This window comes from Diabrotica virgifera, chromosome 3 (genome assembly GCF_917563875.1).
Source record: "Diabrotica virgifera virgifera chromosome 3, PGI_DIABVI_V3a".
NCBI lineage: Eukaryota > Metazoa > Arthropoda > Insecta > Coleoptera > Chrysomelidae > Diabrotica > Diabrotica virgifera.
Window position 1 is genome coordinate 164,273,036 of NC_065445.1, and position 17,287 is coordinate 164,290,322.

A 17,287-nucleotide genomic window follows, 5' to 3' on the forward strand; every position below is an offset into this window, starting at 1 on the left:
TAGGAGCTTCAGTGCATTTCCTCGTTGTTATAGTGTTTGTCTTTTTACTCATGATAGAAAAACAACAGAACCACACGGAATTCACCAGTCATAAACCACACACACTAAACAAAACACACTGAAATACATGTAATAACGTGCAAACCTCGTGCTGTCAGATTGAACGGTGGAGTCAGACTAACAGAAACAAAGGGTGTGAGTGAGTGGTGGAGGGGAGCCAGACGCCAGACATCCGGTGACTCACAAGTCAGTGCCAGCTGCCCGTCTCATTGACCCATTGCATTAAAATACAGCACTGTAATGATTGTATTAGAATTTTTTTTACTGTTCCTGATTCATGTCACACTTGAATTAAATATGAAAATTGTGATATATTTAGGGTAATTCCGGGTTACCTAAATAATTTAACTCAGAACCAAAATGTTTACTATGGATAAATTAAATGTAAAAATACACATTTTTTAACTTGATTACATCATTTGTAATTTATAAACTGTGTAAATTATTTTTTCAAAAACGTATTTTTTTACAAAAAAATATAAACTTTTTGTACATTCCGGGAGACTTACATATTGTTGGAATTCAAAAAGATTTTTTTTGGTAGATCTATGATGGTAGTAACAAGTTTTAATCAACTTGAAAAATTAAATTATAAAAAAAAATTTTTGTGATACACCCTAGTGTCTAACCTGTAGTTTCATTCACGGCCAAGCGGTAGGCCATCAGAAATAAATAAATGTGCTGGTCCCAATCTCGCTGATGTTCAGATACAACTTTGGACAAGTGTATACCCATCGTTCGGTTCATCCTCTCGACCATTCCATCTGATTCAGGATGCAGGGGTGTCGTTCTGGTCTTATTGACACCAATCAATTTACAAACCTTTTGGAAAAGGGCTGACTCAAAGTTTCTCGCTTGATCGGAGTGGATCTCCAAGGGAATACCAAATCGGCTGAAGAATTCTTTAACAAGTACCTCTGCAACGCTACAAGCCTCTTGATTTGGTAATGCATAGGCCTCGGTCCGTTTCGTAAAATAATCCATAGCTACTAGGATGTATTTATTTCCAGCACCGGTTTCTGGAAATGGACCTGCAATCTCGATTGCTACTCTTTCCATAGGACTGCCAACGTTGTACTGTCTCACAGGTGCTTAATATTTACCAACTGGACCATTACTGGATGCACACAGTTCACATTTCCGGTACCATCTTCGTACATCATCTTTACAGTTCACCCAATAGAACCGTTCTCGAACCTTCTGTAGAGTCTTCGTAATACCAAAGTGTCCAGCTAATGCATCGTCATGCAACTGACGCAATACTTCTGACACTTTACTTTTAGGTACAATCAACTAAAGCTTAGATTCTGTACCATCATCACTCTCAAAGGTTCTGTACAGAAGATCATCTTTTAGCACCAGGCAATTCCATTGGCTCCAGTATGCCTTGACTTTTGGACTACATGCACTAATGTTCTGCCAACTAGGTCTTTCGCCTCGACGCATCCAATCCAATACTCTCTTTATACACAGATCATCTTCTTGGGCGTCTTGTAACTGTTGGGACTTCCATTGCTCATTAACGACGGTGGGTCGTCTCACGAGGCAAAATAGTTCCTCTAATCTGGCACAATTATTACAATTTGCACTGCATGGTCGTCTCGAAAGGGCATCAGCATTTGAATAAACCCTTCCGGCCCTGTGTTCTATCTCGTAATCATATTCTTGTAATCGTTCTAACCATCTTGCCATCTGGCCCTCTGGATTACGGAATTGTATGAGCCATTTTAGAGCAGCATGATCTGTTCGAAGAAAGAACTTTCTGCTATACAAGTATTTATGGAAATGTTCGCAAGCCTTCACTACGCCCAGCAGTTGTCTTCTGGTAACGCAATAGTTTCTTTCTGGTTTCGACAGGACTTTACCGAAATAAGCAATAACTTTTTCCTGTCTATCTTGGATTTGTGAGAGAACAGCTTCTATGGCACTGTTGCTAGCATCGGTATCCAAAACAAATTTTCCTGCCTGTCCCGGGTAGCTTAATATCGGTGCACTGATCAGAGCCATTTGTAGTTGTTCGAAAGCTTTTTGGCACTTTTCACTCCATGTATATTATTTGCCCTCCTCCGTTAACTTTGTTAGGGGCTTGGAGATATTGGCAAATCCTTTGACAAATCGTCGGTAATATGTACATAAGCCAAGGAAACTTCTAATTTCATATTTATCTTTTGGTAATGGCGAATCTTTAATTGCTTAAATCTTTTTAGAATCAGCTGTTACACCATTACTCGATACAATATGTCCCAAATACTTAACTTTTCGTCGAAACATGTGACATTTCTTCGGGCTTAACTTCAAGTTCGCTGCCCTCAATCGTTGAAAGACTTCTATTAGATTATTGGCATGCCAACCACAATTACATCATCCAAGTAAACCACCATGTTTTCCATGTTAGACCTCTTAAAATTGCCTCCATTAACCTTTCAAATGTGGCAGGAGCATTACATAAACCAAAAAGCATAGCCGTAAACTGATAAAGCCCTGATCCTATTGAAAATGCAGTTTTCCCCGATCAGCTGGCTCCATGTCTATTTGCCAATATCCACTTTTTAAATCGAGTGTGGAGAACCAACGAGAACCGGAGAGGGTATCCAATGTATCTTCTATTTTGGGAAAAGGATAACTATCTTTTTTTGTTACCGCATTGAGCTGGCGGTAGTCAATACAAAAACGCGTTGAACCATCTTTCTTCTTTACCAGAACTACTGGTGATGTCCATGGGCTGTTTTATGGTTCAATTATCCCTTTTTTGTCGATATCCTTGATAATCTCTTCGGCTTCATCTCTTTTGGAAAATGGAAGTCGTCTAGGCCGTTGTCTGATTGGCTGAGCGTCTCCGGTATTTATTTTATGCGTTACTATGCTTGTTTTGCCCTTAGCCTTCTTATCAATAGCAAAAACATCTTGATACTCTTATCAGCATAGACTTCACTTTTTCCATTCGGTAATGATCAATATCTTGGCGTCTTTCAATAATCATCTCAACAAGCTCCTTTGGATACTTCGACTTCGATGATTTCTCATTGGTATTCATACAGCAAATTGACGCCTCGGGAACACACTGTCCGATCAAAACTCCTCTACTCAACTTGATAGCAATTTCCCTTAAATTCATAACTCTTACAGGGATGACATCTCGAACTCTTGCCAAAATTTTCGCCGTTAAGGAACTCGACATTGTCCACATCTTCGACCATCCTTAAACTTTCGTCTTGGAAGTATCCATCAAGTCTGGTCATCAGAATTTTCTCACTATTACTGGGTATGGTTACGTCGCCTGTAGTTAGTAAGGGGATGACATCTTTGTCGTAGTGAAAGGGACACTCTTCACCATTGATCTTGAGGACTCCATTTTGAACATCCAATACAGCCCCACCTTTTCTTAGTATGTGCATTCCCAATATGAATTCGTCGGAGATCTCGGCACATAATACTTGGTGTTCAACTGTGGTTTGGCCAATGGATACTGACATATTAGCCTCGCCATATGTATTAATTAGCTCACCAGTCGCTGTTCTAAGCCTTACTGCAGGTGAAAATTTAAGATGGCCTCGTACTAATTCTGAACGTGCAATAGTTCTTGTTGCACCTCTATCCACCAAAAACGATCTACATCTATTATTGATACGACCTTCGATGTATAAGTTGTGAATTCCACCGGAGGACGTAAGGTTGACATTTACTATAGGGGCTCTAGTTCTCCACGTCGGCAGTTGCCCCTTGGTGTCGACCCGCTCTAGTTTTCCGACTGCTGTACGATCTTCTTACAATTACGACGAATGTGGCCTACTTCGCCGCAATTCCAACATCTAGGCTCGCGTCTCTTTGGCCTCTCGTCACGAGCTACTCTCCCTATCATTTCCTCCAGACGTTCATCGTTGTGTTCGTCACTTTCTTCAATGGTTCTTACTCTATGGCTTCGTGAAGTTTGACTGGCCATCTCATGTTCCAATGCAATAGCAAGTGCTTCATCTAAAACTTTCGGTCTTGCTAGTCGTAAAGTTTTCTGTAGTTCACTATCTTTTAACTCATTGACGAAGGTATCTACAGCAATCTCTTCTAAAACGCTGTCTGGCACGTCCGGATAAGCCAACCGCATCAAACGAGCCACATCTGCTTCAAATTCTTGCAGATTCTCACTTGCTCGTTGACTTCTACTTCGCATTTGTGCTTTGTATACTTGTTGTAGATGGCCATCTCCATAGCGTTTTTCTAGACGAGTGAACTAGGTCTGGTAACATTTTTCTTGACTCTTAGGAATTGATCTTAATATATCTGCAGCATTACCTCGTAAAGCAGCAGTTAAGGAAACAGCCTTTTCTTGTTCGGTCCAATGATTGGCGGCCGCAATAGCTTTAAATGGTCTAAGGTATATGGATCAAGAGATCAATTACCAGAAGAATAAGGTTAGCGTGGGCAGGATTTGGAAAACTGAGTTGGATCTTGAAAAATAGTAAAATAGAACAATATTTGGGAACCAGAGTTTACGATCAGTGTATCCTCCCTATACTTACGTATGGTTCACAGACGTGGACACTCACCAAGGCCAATATGGATAAAATAGTAAAGGCACAGAGAGCGATGGAAAGATCAATGCTCGGGGTGAGGCTCATAGACAAAAACAAATAAATGGATTAGAATCAAAACCAAAGTAAAAGACGCAGGAGAACATGCTGCCAAATTAAAATGGAAATTCGCAGGACACAATGCCCGACTGAAGGATAAAAGATGGAATCACGAAATACAAGAATGGAGACCGTGGTTAGGAAGAAGTAGAGGAAGGCCACAAATGAGATGGGTTGATGACATAAAGAAGTTTGGAGGACACAACTGGAAACAGGTGGCGCAAAATAGACAACACTGGATTTAATTAGGGGAGGCATATGTCCAAAGTTGGATTACTGAAGGCTAAAGTAGAAGAAGAATATGGACCAAGAAGACTTTCCATCAAATGGTGGTAATTTAAATCTCATATGATGCGACGTTTCGTCTCTCGGTGTTTCATATTTCACTACAAGATCTAAAGCTACTGCATTAACTGATGGTTGCACTTTTGTATCGGTTATCATGCTCTCTAATTGTTTGATCTTCTCTCCTAGCATTGCTTTATTGTCGTCTACACTTTTCTGTATCTTATCGAATGTTCTAGAAACTTCTTTAAATTTCTCATTGTTCTGTCTACAAACTTCTTTAATTACTTGAAAAGTCTCGTTAAATTTTTAGCAACGTTTTCGAATTTACCGTCGCTATTTCTAAAAGTTTCATCGATCTTTTGAGAAGTTTCATCGATCTTTTGAGAAACACTTTCGAATTTCGATAAGATTGCTTGTTCTGCTGACTGGAAGTGGAACGTCTTTGGCTCATCTCCGTTCTTCCTGGCACCCTCGAGTCGTGTTTGCAGGGTTTTCTTGGCCCCACTGCTGTCTTCATCCCGTTCCTCTAACTGTTCCCGTAACTGTTTTACGGAAAGGTTTTTTAGCAACATCTTTGGTCGGCACACACGTACTTTTAAAAATGTCTTTTACTTTAAAAAGTCTTTCCTAATACCGAACAATTAACGCACTTTAATTATTACCGACGAATAAAATTCAAAAGTCTTTTTAAATTCAATTTTAATTTATTTATATTCCACACCGTTAACACCAACTGTAACAATAAAACGAGCGGTTCGTATTTATATATGACTTTATTAATTTATTTATACAAGTTTACTTTTCAAACTTTAGCTTAAACTAATTGTATTTACAAAACTTGTGTCGTTATATACTCTAGCCGTTAGTTCTGGAACGTTCTGCCCATCTTTAGTTAGTTGCACGTCCTCCTCGCCGCTGCATCGCGTCTTATCTCGAAACATCGATATTGTTCTGTCTGTGTGGACATGGGATCTGTTATACGAGGGCCTGTCAAAACTACTCTTTTGTTACAATACAAATTAATGTTGAATAACAGGATGACAGTTAGTCATCGTCAAGTTTTACAAACTATATAACATACACAAACCGATCGGAGAACTACGACAAGAATTGGCAAAAAGCACGATGTCAACAAATAGATCAAAACGTGACAGGCGCACTAATATTTAAAACGGAAATATCTAAGCAACCACAGGAAAGCAATGCAGTAATAAAAAAAAAACAAAAAAACGGGGTCGTAAAGCACTAGACTTTTATTAAAAAACAAAACAGAAAACACCTGGGGAAATTATCCAAATTAGCAACAGACAAAAAATAAGGTATAGTCTAATGGTTATTAAGAAGCAGCTGAATTTGGAAAATTTTAATACAGGTCAGAATTTAGAAATGAGACCTCAATTAATAAATAAATAAAGTCTGAACAAGCTACGGATAATGTGGCAAATAAGGGACAGAATGCAACACAAACCACAATGGCACTCAGGAAATAATGTAACCTGACACAAGAAGTCACTATTAAGGAAGTGAGCAGCAGTGGTTGGGGGTAAATCTCCTTCACGCCAAAAAACGCAGCATGGAAAAACCAAAACAAATTCATTTAGGATTGTTGTGGAGAAAACAGTACAGTAAACACTGAAAAATGGAAAACCGTCATAAAAACGGAAACAAGTTGTATTCCAGGAAGTTGGTACAACACTCAGTCACATGTGACAAAGTTCCAAGGAACAATACGAGATCTCTAGAAGTCAATCAGAAAGTAAGGAAGAAAAATGTAAGGAACATACTGGTAAATAGGTGCAGGCTCATTAGATCATGAGATACCTAATAGCTGGTCATTAGACAGGAAGTAATCCCATTGTTTAGTGATGAACGACGCAACCGTGAAAAATCTACAATCACGCAAACAAGTGGTTGATCAGGGTTGGTTAGGAAAACAAGTGTGTCTGTCAGATAGTATGGTTGTTTTGAAAGAATACAGTTAATGAAGAATAGGTGACCTTCAACTCCACAAGGGACGGTTTTATGACAATTTGTTATGTAAGATCAGTGACTAATATATTACGTTGAGGTGGTCGATGTCATTGTGCCTATTCATTGTAGCAGGCTGCTTTAGAATATGATACATTTCAAGGAAGGACTTCTTGAAGTAATTGTTATCAGTAGCAAGAATCAAAGTGTTATTCAAGTCTGCTTGATGTCCTGTAAAAAGTATATGCGTGTTCAGGGTACAGGAGTGTTTATTGCAATTGATGTCACTGCGATGAGAATTGAGACGCCCCTTAACAGAGCAAGAAGTCTGTCCAATTTAAGATTATTCAGTCACAACAAGGGACCTTGTAGACGACGTTGGTCTTTTCATGTTGAGATAATGATGTTTTAGTGTTTGAGAATAATCTACGTATCGATCTTACATTTTTAAACCGATCCTGATGGACACAACCCTAAGGAGCCTAGACATATTGTGAGTAACTTGAGGAAAGTAGGGTAGAGAACAATAAAATGTAGTAGTTGTGGAAGAATTCTGAGAGATAGCACCTGGTGGATTTGGTGAGTTGTGAAAAATGGCATCTGTCTCTCCAAAATCTGACATGGGTGAAGATTGTCTGTGATATAAAGTAATGAACAAATATTTATTAATGGGCCACAAGGGATAAGAATTTTGCAAAAGGACTTTTTTTAACACTAACAAGAAATCCATTCTGTAAAGAGCATGCGTCAACCTGTAAACTCTAAAACTAAGACCTTGGAGTAGGTTGCGTTTGAACCTTATGGGATGGCAGGAATGATAGTTTAAGAATATATTGCTAGCCATATCTTTTCTATACCAAGAGGTTCTTAATATTTAGTCACAACTTCGGTGAACCAAATAAAGGATCTCTGAAAGATCATTTTCAAAACCTCTCTCTGTAGCTGAAAGATCATTTTGAAAACTAAAATTGATAAAAACCTATCAAGAAACTATATGGGACAAAACAGGCTACGTAACTTGGCAAATTTGTCTATTGACAATGGTCTATGGCCCAATATTTAAAACTTGATCATGTTATTGATACACAGAGCTGGGAGAAATAGTTAGTTTCATAACTAGTGTGGAAAGTGATACTTTCCCGCACGCGACTGCCGTTGACCCGAGCGACGCGATAGCGGGGTTCGGCCAAGCAGTCGACTGTGGGAAAGATACTTTCCGCATGAGTTAGGAACAATATTTTTTCTACGGCCGTACGTTTGAACAAAAGCCACAACAAAGAGATTTGTATCAATTTTTATTTACGAGTAAATAAAACATACAACAAGGCGTAATACGAAAATGTATGCAAATGTAATCATTTGGAAAACAAGAATGTCTTTACTTATTGCTTGGTAATATTAAATAATGTAAATGAGCAATTCGTGAAATTTTGCAAACGTATCACTGACGCAAGCAGTACCGGCGCTAGGGTATAAGGTGCCCACCTGCAAATCTAGCATAGGCGCCCTTTGATTTTCTTTTAATCAGTATTTTGTATAATACCAGCCATAAAAAGCTCATTTTGGCGCCCTCCAAGCAGGGGCTCCCGCCTTCACTGCATCCCTTGCAGGCCCGTTATCGCCGGCCCTGGACGCAAGCTTATCCTTGAATTGTTCAATACGTTCTCTGAAAAGTTTGTCAAAATCAAATTTAAATAAAATACAATTGGTTTATATGACGACGATTCAAAACCATTGTTATTGTCTACTGATTTGACTTTTGAATAATATGCCAAAATAATTCTATTTTAACGATTTATCGCGTTAATTTCATTAAAACATGAACACAATAATAAAAATTTGAAATAAATTAGTAAGTAATATATATATTAGTTTATTGCATGTATTATAATATACAGTGTGGGCCAAAGAAAAGAGTCCACCTCGATATTTGGCAGTATTTAATTAGATTTTAAGGAAATAAAGAAACAGGTCGATTTTTTATCTAAGGGGACACATTTTTACGTACCTACATACATCCGTCATTTGTCAACCCCTCCCTTCCACTTCCCCCACCCCTTATTTTTAAATAGGGAATAGGGTTCGTGAGCTAGCTCATTTGAAAGGTTATTCAATTCTCTATTCATTAATATAAACATTTACATAATTATTTATACAGGGTGCCAAGAAAAATATATTTTAATTAAATTAACTGACACAAAAAGAATAATGTATGTAATTTATTTTATTCAAAAAACATTCTACTGCTGTCACAAAACAGAAAAAAATGTTTTTTGATAAATATAATTGCTTTTCGCTTAATTTCAATGTTCAAACTGCGACCCATCTGCCGCTTGGTAGGTTGAATATTGAATTTAAGCAACAAACAATGTTTATTTGTCAAATAAACATTATTTTCTGTTTTCTGTCAGCAGTAGAATGTATTTTGAGTTAAATAAATGACATATATTCTTCTTCTTGTGTCAATTAATTTAATTCAAAATAATTCTTCTTGGTATAAATGATTATGTCAATGTTAATATTACCGAATAGAGAATTGAATAACCTTTCAAATGAGCTAGCACACGAAACCTATTTCCTATTTAAAAATAAGGGGTGGGGGAAGTGGAAAGGAGGGGTTGACAAATGACAAATGTATGTACCGTAAAAATGTGTCCCACTTAGATCAAAAATCGACCTGTTTCTTCATTTCCTTAAAATCTAATAAATACTGCCACATATTGAGGTGGACTCTTTTCTTTGGCCCGCACTGTATATAAACCCATATTTTAAGGTATTCTACTTTCCTAAACTAGTGTGGGAAAGTAAATTTTTTAGTGCGAGAAAGTGCAGCTGCCGGAAAGGAAATGCGTGCGGGAAGGTGGCTGTTTTAGCACGGCCGTAGAAAAAGAAATTTTATTAATAAAAAAATTGTCAAAGCTAAAATCAATACCATTACAAGAAGTAATATTAAAATTTAACTCACCAGGCTTGCGGGTTGGACCGCGTCGATATTCTCTGGTTCGAGCTTTCGACGTTCTCTCTAACGTCAACTTCAGGGCTACCGGGGTCCCACTCTCCTGAGCTCACAGGTACTACACAGTTCACAGGACACTGCAATATGTTGTTTCCGATGGAGGCCGTTCATTTATACCGTCGTTGCTGGAGTGGCGCTTGGGTGGGGGTTGGCGCAAAGAGTTTTGACGGCGGGATTTCCATGTCGAAGGCAACCGGGTGGCGTCATCTCTTTTGATTAGACCATTTGGCCGTTTTTCGATCTCTAGGGCTTCTTGGATAATTCTTGGTTCAGAGAAGCAGATAGGGGCTATGGCAAAAATCCTCTTTTGGATAAAATATTGTTTTTTTTCCTCGTGATTTGAGAATTTGTTGATTTTGTCAGTAACACCTTTGATGGAAATAAGAAAAGGTCTTGTTTTAAAGAAGAGACCTCAGTAAAAAACCTATCCGTATAAACCCATTACTTGCATGCCAACTCTAATCACGCACCTTCACAAATTAATTCAGTCATTAACACCCTTGTCTCCAGATCAATGCCCCTTTGAGATAATGCAAGCAGATCTCCATATTACATTTAAAACATTATACCTAATAGGTCTGGATCCCGCGTATGAAAAAAAAGTTGATTAACAGCAAGCTGAAAATTTGTTAATAGCTTAAGGGTGTCTAGTCGGATAAACTTTGATATATGGGAACACTGGAACAGGGGCAGTTTTAATTGTGGAACAGGTTAAAATTTGGAACGGTCAGACCACGAAAACGGCACATTTATTTTGTCCGACAGAACAGACTTAAACTCTCCGAACAGAGATTAAACTTTCATGCAAAAATTAGACTGCTATTTATGACCTGTCATAATTCCTGTCATTTGACATATTCTACATGTTCCACTCATTAAAACGCCCATTTGGTGATAAATAGCAGTCTGATTTTTGCATGAGAGTTTAATCTCTGTTCGGAGAGTTTAATTCTGTTCTGTCGGACAAAATAAATGTGCCGTTTTCGTCGTCTGACCGTTCCAAATTTTTAACTTGTTCCACAATTAAAACTGCCCCTGTTCCAGTGTTCCCATATATCAAAGTTTGTCCGACTAGACACTATAGACTATATAGACTATAATAGACTATAGACTATAATTAGTTTTCTATTTTAGGAAATATACGAAGGTTTAGACGAGTTTGTGAACATATACAAGCTCAAGTGTGCACGAGAAGACCTCCTCCGAGTCCGAGAGCTCAAAGGAAGTTTACTACGGAATTAAGCGAAAGTTCTAGTTGTGGTTCGGATTCTAGTGAATTGTTTTTGAATACAAGGCAGGTGAGTATTCGCAGTTTATGAGTTTTATAGATCTTTTCGTATGGGTAAATGAACCGGTAGGCATATCTGTAGGAAATAAATTAAAATATGTTTTAAACAATAACTCAGAATTCTTTTCTATTTTGGAAAAAATGGCAAAAGTTCATCAAGGTAAACCTTTGTCAGATCTTTAACTTTTGTCCTTCAACATAAACAAGTTTAAAAATACACTAATACTTTTGTTGATGTTGAAAGAAGGTTTTCGATTTATAAACGTTTATACACAGATAGAAAGCATAATATTTTAAGCTACACTTTTTAGAAAGTGAAATAAAATCGATGTAAAGGAACAAATTCTTTTTGAAATCACCTGATATTGGAATTTTTTTAAAATTTGAAGTGAATTTTGCAAATTTAAAGAGTAAATAATAACAGATATTTTATATCATTTTTCGTCACAAAAACTACAATCTATTAACCCGGGAGCAGTCGCGCTCACTTCTGTCACGTAAGTAGTCGCGCGTAGAGAAAAAATATCACAATACGAATTTAGAACAAATTTCTATTTTATAATATTTTTACTTACTTGTTATGTTAAAAGTTTCTATTTCTAACATTTTAAAGCTAACTGGTTCTAACCAAAGCCATAAATTCCACAAGAAAAATAAATTAATTAAAAAATTTAAAAAAAATCCCATGCATTACTACAATCTTCCTCGAGGCACTTGCGAGTGGAAAGTTATGTTGCAAAATTTTTTCATCAAGTTATCACGGAAGAGAATAAAATGTTATAAGATTTTTTCTAACGGGGACTGCTCCCGGGTTAAATATTAGATTAATTTTTGTACTTCATAAGCTTTTCAATGAAGACAATAATTGGACGTTGTGAAGTTAATGAACTTGTCTTCATAAAAAATTAAGACTTCAGGATTCAAAATGAAATAAATAAGTAAGGTAACAAAAAACGCGTGATAGTACACGAAGTTAAAATTAAAACAGATTGTCTAACCTCTAAGGGAATTAAAACCGAATCCGTATAATAATTCGAAAAAAAATTCTTGTGAATGCATTTTTAATTTTACTCGTCTTCTTTACTCTCACTATCAGATATTGATAATTATGAAACTCGATCTACACGTTTGTGTTTACTAACGTATTGTTTGAAAGATCACTAATAGTACGGTATAGTTAGACCCGAACCCAGACATCCAAAGTGAAAGTTATCCTCCAACACCAAATTGTTCTATATGGTCCACATAATGTTCAGAAAAAAGTCACACCATTTTGAGCGTCGGGTTTGGGGAGAAATCTGCAAATTCGTAGTTTTTTACGTTTTTCGTCAATATTTCTAAAACTAAGCGGTTTAGCATGAACAACGCTCTACACAAAATTGTTCTACATTAAATTTGAAATAAAAAAGGCCCATGCATAACCCTTCTAAAATGAAGGGTTTCAAAGTTACGGAGGTAGAGTTGGTGCAAAACCTCGTGAACCTTGAAAATGCGTATGTACAACCGAAATAAAATGAAGCCTAAAAACATACGACTATTTTATTTGCTGTGAATTGCGCGACAGGGTCCCATCTACACCCTGATATTTTCAGTAATGTCGGATTCAATCGTTTCTTTCGTATATTGACGTCACCAAATGAATGAATTAGGTTCACGAGATTTTGTAACAGCAATAGTATAGTATAATTGGTCCAAAAAAAGGCCTAACCCAGACATCTAAAGTAAAAGTTTTCCTTCAACACCAAATTGTCCTGTATGGTCCACATATTGTTCAGTAAAAAGTTACACCATTTTGGGCGTCCGGTTTGGAGGGGGAGATGGGGGAGAAGTCGGTAAATTAGTAGTTTTTTAAAGTTTTTCGTCAATATTTCTAAAACTATGCTTTAGCGTAAGGAATGCTCTATAGAAAAATGTTCTACATAAAATTTACAATAAAAAAGGTTCTATACATAATTGTTATAAAATCGACGGTTCCAGAGTTACGGAGGGTGAAATGTAGAGGTTTTCGATACTTTTTATATTTACCGATTTCTCCCCCCTCTCCCCCCCAAACCCGACGCTCAAAATGGTGTGACTTTTTTCTGAACATTATGTGGACCATATAGAACAATTTGGTGTTGGAGGATAACTTTCACTTTGGATGTCTGGGTTTTTGGTATAGTTATATCATAAATATTGCCCAAAAAATATAAAAAGTATCGAAAGCCTCGACTTTTCACCCTCCGTAACTCTGGAACCGTTGATTTTATAACAATTATGTATGGAACATTTTTTGTTTTAAATTTCATGTAGAACAATTTTGTATATAACATTGTTTACGCTAAAGCATAGCTTTAGAAATATTGACGAAAAGCCTAAAAAAACTACTAATTTACCGGCTTCTATCCCATCTCCCTCCCAAACCGGACGCTCAAAATGGTGTAACTTTTTACTGAACAATATGTGGACCATATAGAACATTTTGGTGTTGGAGGAAAACTTTTACTTTGGATGTTTGGGTTAGGCCTTTTTTTGGACCAGGTATACTATACTACCTCCGTAACTTTGGAACCATTCATTTTAGAAAGATTATGCATAAGGCCTTTTTTATTTCAAATTTAATGTAGAACAATTTGGTATAGAAGGTTGTTCATACTAAACCGCATAGTTTTAGAAATATTGGCGAAAAACTTAAAATACTACGAATTTACCGATTTCTCCCCCTCTCCCCCCAAATCCGACGCTCAAAATGGTGTGACTTTTTTTTGGACATTGTGTGGACCATATAGAACAATTTGGTGTTGAAGGATAACTTTCACTTTGGATGTCTGGGTTATGCCATCTTTTGGATCAACTATACTATACCCTATTCCACGAACATACGCCTGTTTTGGATTACTTCGACAACGAATATTTTACTGTGCAAAACAAGAAGAACGAAAGTAAATTGCAAATTACATTGTTGTTTATTGGAATAATTATTAGCGCCATTTAATTTCGTACTTCTTATGTTGCGCAGTAAAATATTCGTTGTCGAATTAATCCAAAACAGGCGTATGTTCGTGGAATGGCCCATATACTATAAGTACCGATTCGTCGTTCCACATTGTAAAAAAAAATTCACTAAGTAGTTTGAAACCGAACTCCACAATAACGCACTTAGTGAATTGTACCATAAACTATATCAGTAATTGTTATAGAAGGCTTTAAGAACTTTCCACGGCTGGGCAGTAGCGTATTGAGTACAAATTGATGAAAATGTCAAAATTCCAAAAAAGTGCACTTAGTTTTACCTCTAATGGGACAAATAATATATTACGCATATTCTCTAAGCATCTTTGCATATTTCCGCCGGTTTTATGCATCTATATGCGCATATTTGCTCTGTTTTCTGTTGCATATATTCCGGTCTCTAATCCTCATCATCAATCATCTAGTTGATTCTACTGCTTAACATAGGCCTCTATCATTTTTAAATTTTCTGCATTCTGGACTTCTTGAAAGTAGTTTCCTTTTTTTAACCTTCCGATGACCAACCTTTTTTTGTTAGACGGATGACCAACGGGAGTAAAAAACCACCTTAAGTCAAAAATGACAATTGACAAAAGAAATAAGTTGTTTTAAGAAATAAAATAATGTATTCGTAGCTTAGTGTATAATAATATGTAGTAATAAATGATAAATAAACATTAGTAAAACATATTTCAATCACAACGGAACCAAAACAGGAATAATTATTTTGAACATAGAACTAAAGAAATTTTGAAAATACACTAATTTACGTCGCCACAGGTTTAACAAACAACTTTTTTTCAATAATGGAGTGTTTCTTACAAACAATTCCACTTAATAGACGGTATTTACTTAATATAAAATTGGAACATGGAAGGCCAAGGGAGTTCGTCTTTGAAACCAAATTCAGAAAAAAAAATTTTTCGTAAAATATACTGAATTTTTTTATTACAAAATATGAGGGTATCTAGAATGATATTAAAGTTAAATAAAAAAATAATGAGTTTAAAATTGAAAATATTTTTGAATTTATTAAATTAAAACATACATTAAGGCCAAAATTTACCCCCCTTGGTCATCCGAAGGTTAATTGAATTTCATTAGTTATCTTAATATCCATTTTTAGAAATGTAGATTCCTGTGGCGACTTAAAGTGGAAGGTGCACGCTTGTTTTCGGAATGCAGCGTCGAGTTTGTGGTGTGCGAATAATCCTAGTCTAAGTATCTGAATATAGGTCGATCAGTACCCATCTGCTTGCCGGATGAAACATTTTTTTTTATTAAATGTCGTACATAGACAAATCTTTCTAGCAGGGATTGCCTATCAAAATCGTGTCATAGCTATCCTTAAGGGGGGGGTAGGGGTTGAAATCAATATTTCAAGCACCTTTTTTTAAGTATGGTAATATTATTTTATTTTTAAATTAAAGAGGCACATTCAGTACAATTCATAGATTATTCAAGAAAAAAAATCAAGGAAAAAAAATATTGAAAAATATGCCAACGGTGGCAAATTTTTGAAGACACCTTAAAATATTATGAATTTTGCGGTGGACATCAGAATTCATCATTGGATCATGGTAAACAAACAATTCAAAAATATTCTATTACCTTATGAGTTTTTCGAGGTAACGCTGTCGAGTTTTTTTAGTTTTATCGCCTTTTGACTTTTTGATATAGCAAGCAAAACAGATCGAAGATAAGTCACTAGAGATAGCGGGAATAGAGCGCCTCACGCTGGCCTGCATTGATCGGGGTAGGATTTCATATGGGAGTCCGTGTACCCAAGACTCCCATATGATAAGCACTTTGCTGATTGAGAGCCCCTATAGCGCATCAGAGTGCTATCGGGGGGTAAGTGGATGGTCTGGAGCATTGAAGCGGGGTGGAGTGATTCCTGCTTACGGGAGTTAATCCTCCTCGCCCCAATGAATTGTATCACCCGAATGTCATTCTTTAGGGGTGAGCAAGTCTCTCAGGCTGGGTTAAATCACTATGCTTGCTTGCTTGCTTGCTTTTTGATATCACTCAGAAGTCAACACAACGAATTTTTTTGCAAAAATCGGTGAAAATCAACTTATTTATTATTGTTAAACAAACAAATAAGCATTAATCAAAAAATATCTCGACAGCATTGCCTCAATGCTGCCGAGAACACTTTATACCTGTACTTTGGACAGGAATGTCAAAAGAAAACATATACACAATTCCAGGTCGGTCAAGTAGTTTTTGAGTTACAATGTCTACAGCCTTTGAAAAAAGCAGTTTTGAGGAAAAAGTGTTTAAAATATTAAACTTTTATATAATTTTTTTTGTCTGTCAAATCGGAAAATGATGCACACCTTAACAAATATTGAACTATAGTGTTACAACTGACTAGTAATTTGATTAATTATATTATAATCTACGACATTTTGTTACAGTTAAATGTCCTCCAGTTAGAAAACAGCGATTTAGAAAGTGAATGCAGTGTTTTCGATGTCCGTACTGCCACACGGGAAGTCTCCCGACGAGCGTCCACGAACAACAACACAGAAACGTGCGAGCAGAATAGCCCTGGTACCCCGAAAGCGGTTCGATCTAACTCGGAAAACACTGAGACTTGTGAGAAAAAATGCATCACGACAATGTCCGGTAGTTCTATTGCGTAATATTTTTTATATATAGCCTAATCTCCTCATAACCATAGTCGCGAGTCGTGATAATATGGGACAGTTTTTCAACAGTACTCAGTATTTCAAAAACTTTTTACTTCATCTCCACGATTTTTTGACACAAGTATCAATAATATTATTCCAACTAAATGCTCGTCCGCTATAGCACCATATTACTGACTTAGTTATGTTGTGTATGTTATATTATCTATTATGTTGTCCAGGTTCACTTTCATTCTGTGCATGTATCAAAAATGAAATTGAAGTTGACTCAGTGAATAAGAAAAACAAAACACAAAATAAATAGCCAATTAGGGAAAACAAAATTATCAAATGTACAAGAAAATTCTACGAAGAATAAAGAATAGGCACTGAGAAAAAAGCAAAGCAAAGAAAA

The 17,287-nt window shown here is 36.5% G+C and overlaps 1 protein-coding gene across 1 annotated transcript in view; it reads left to right on the forward strand.

Moving 5' to 3' along the window:
• Nucleotides 1-17,055, forward strand: part of LOC126881375 (serine/threonine-protein kinase BRSK2) — a 119,762-nt gene extending 102,707 nt beyond the window's left edge. Inside the window, exons 5-6 of the mRNA XM_050645613.1 lie at nucleotides 11,092-11,255; nucleotides 16,660-17,055. Coding sequence (XP_050501570.1) covers nucleotides 11,092-11,255; nucleotides 16,660-16,887 — 392 coding nt within the window. The 3' untranslated portion in view covers nucleotides 16,888-17,055. The remainder of the gene's footprint in view (nucleotides 1-11,091; nucleotides 11,256-16,659) is intronic.
• The last annotated feature ends 232 nt before the right edge of the window (nucleotides 17,056-17,287 follow it).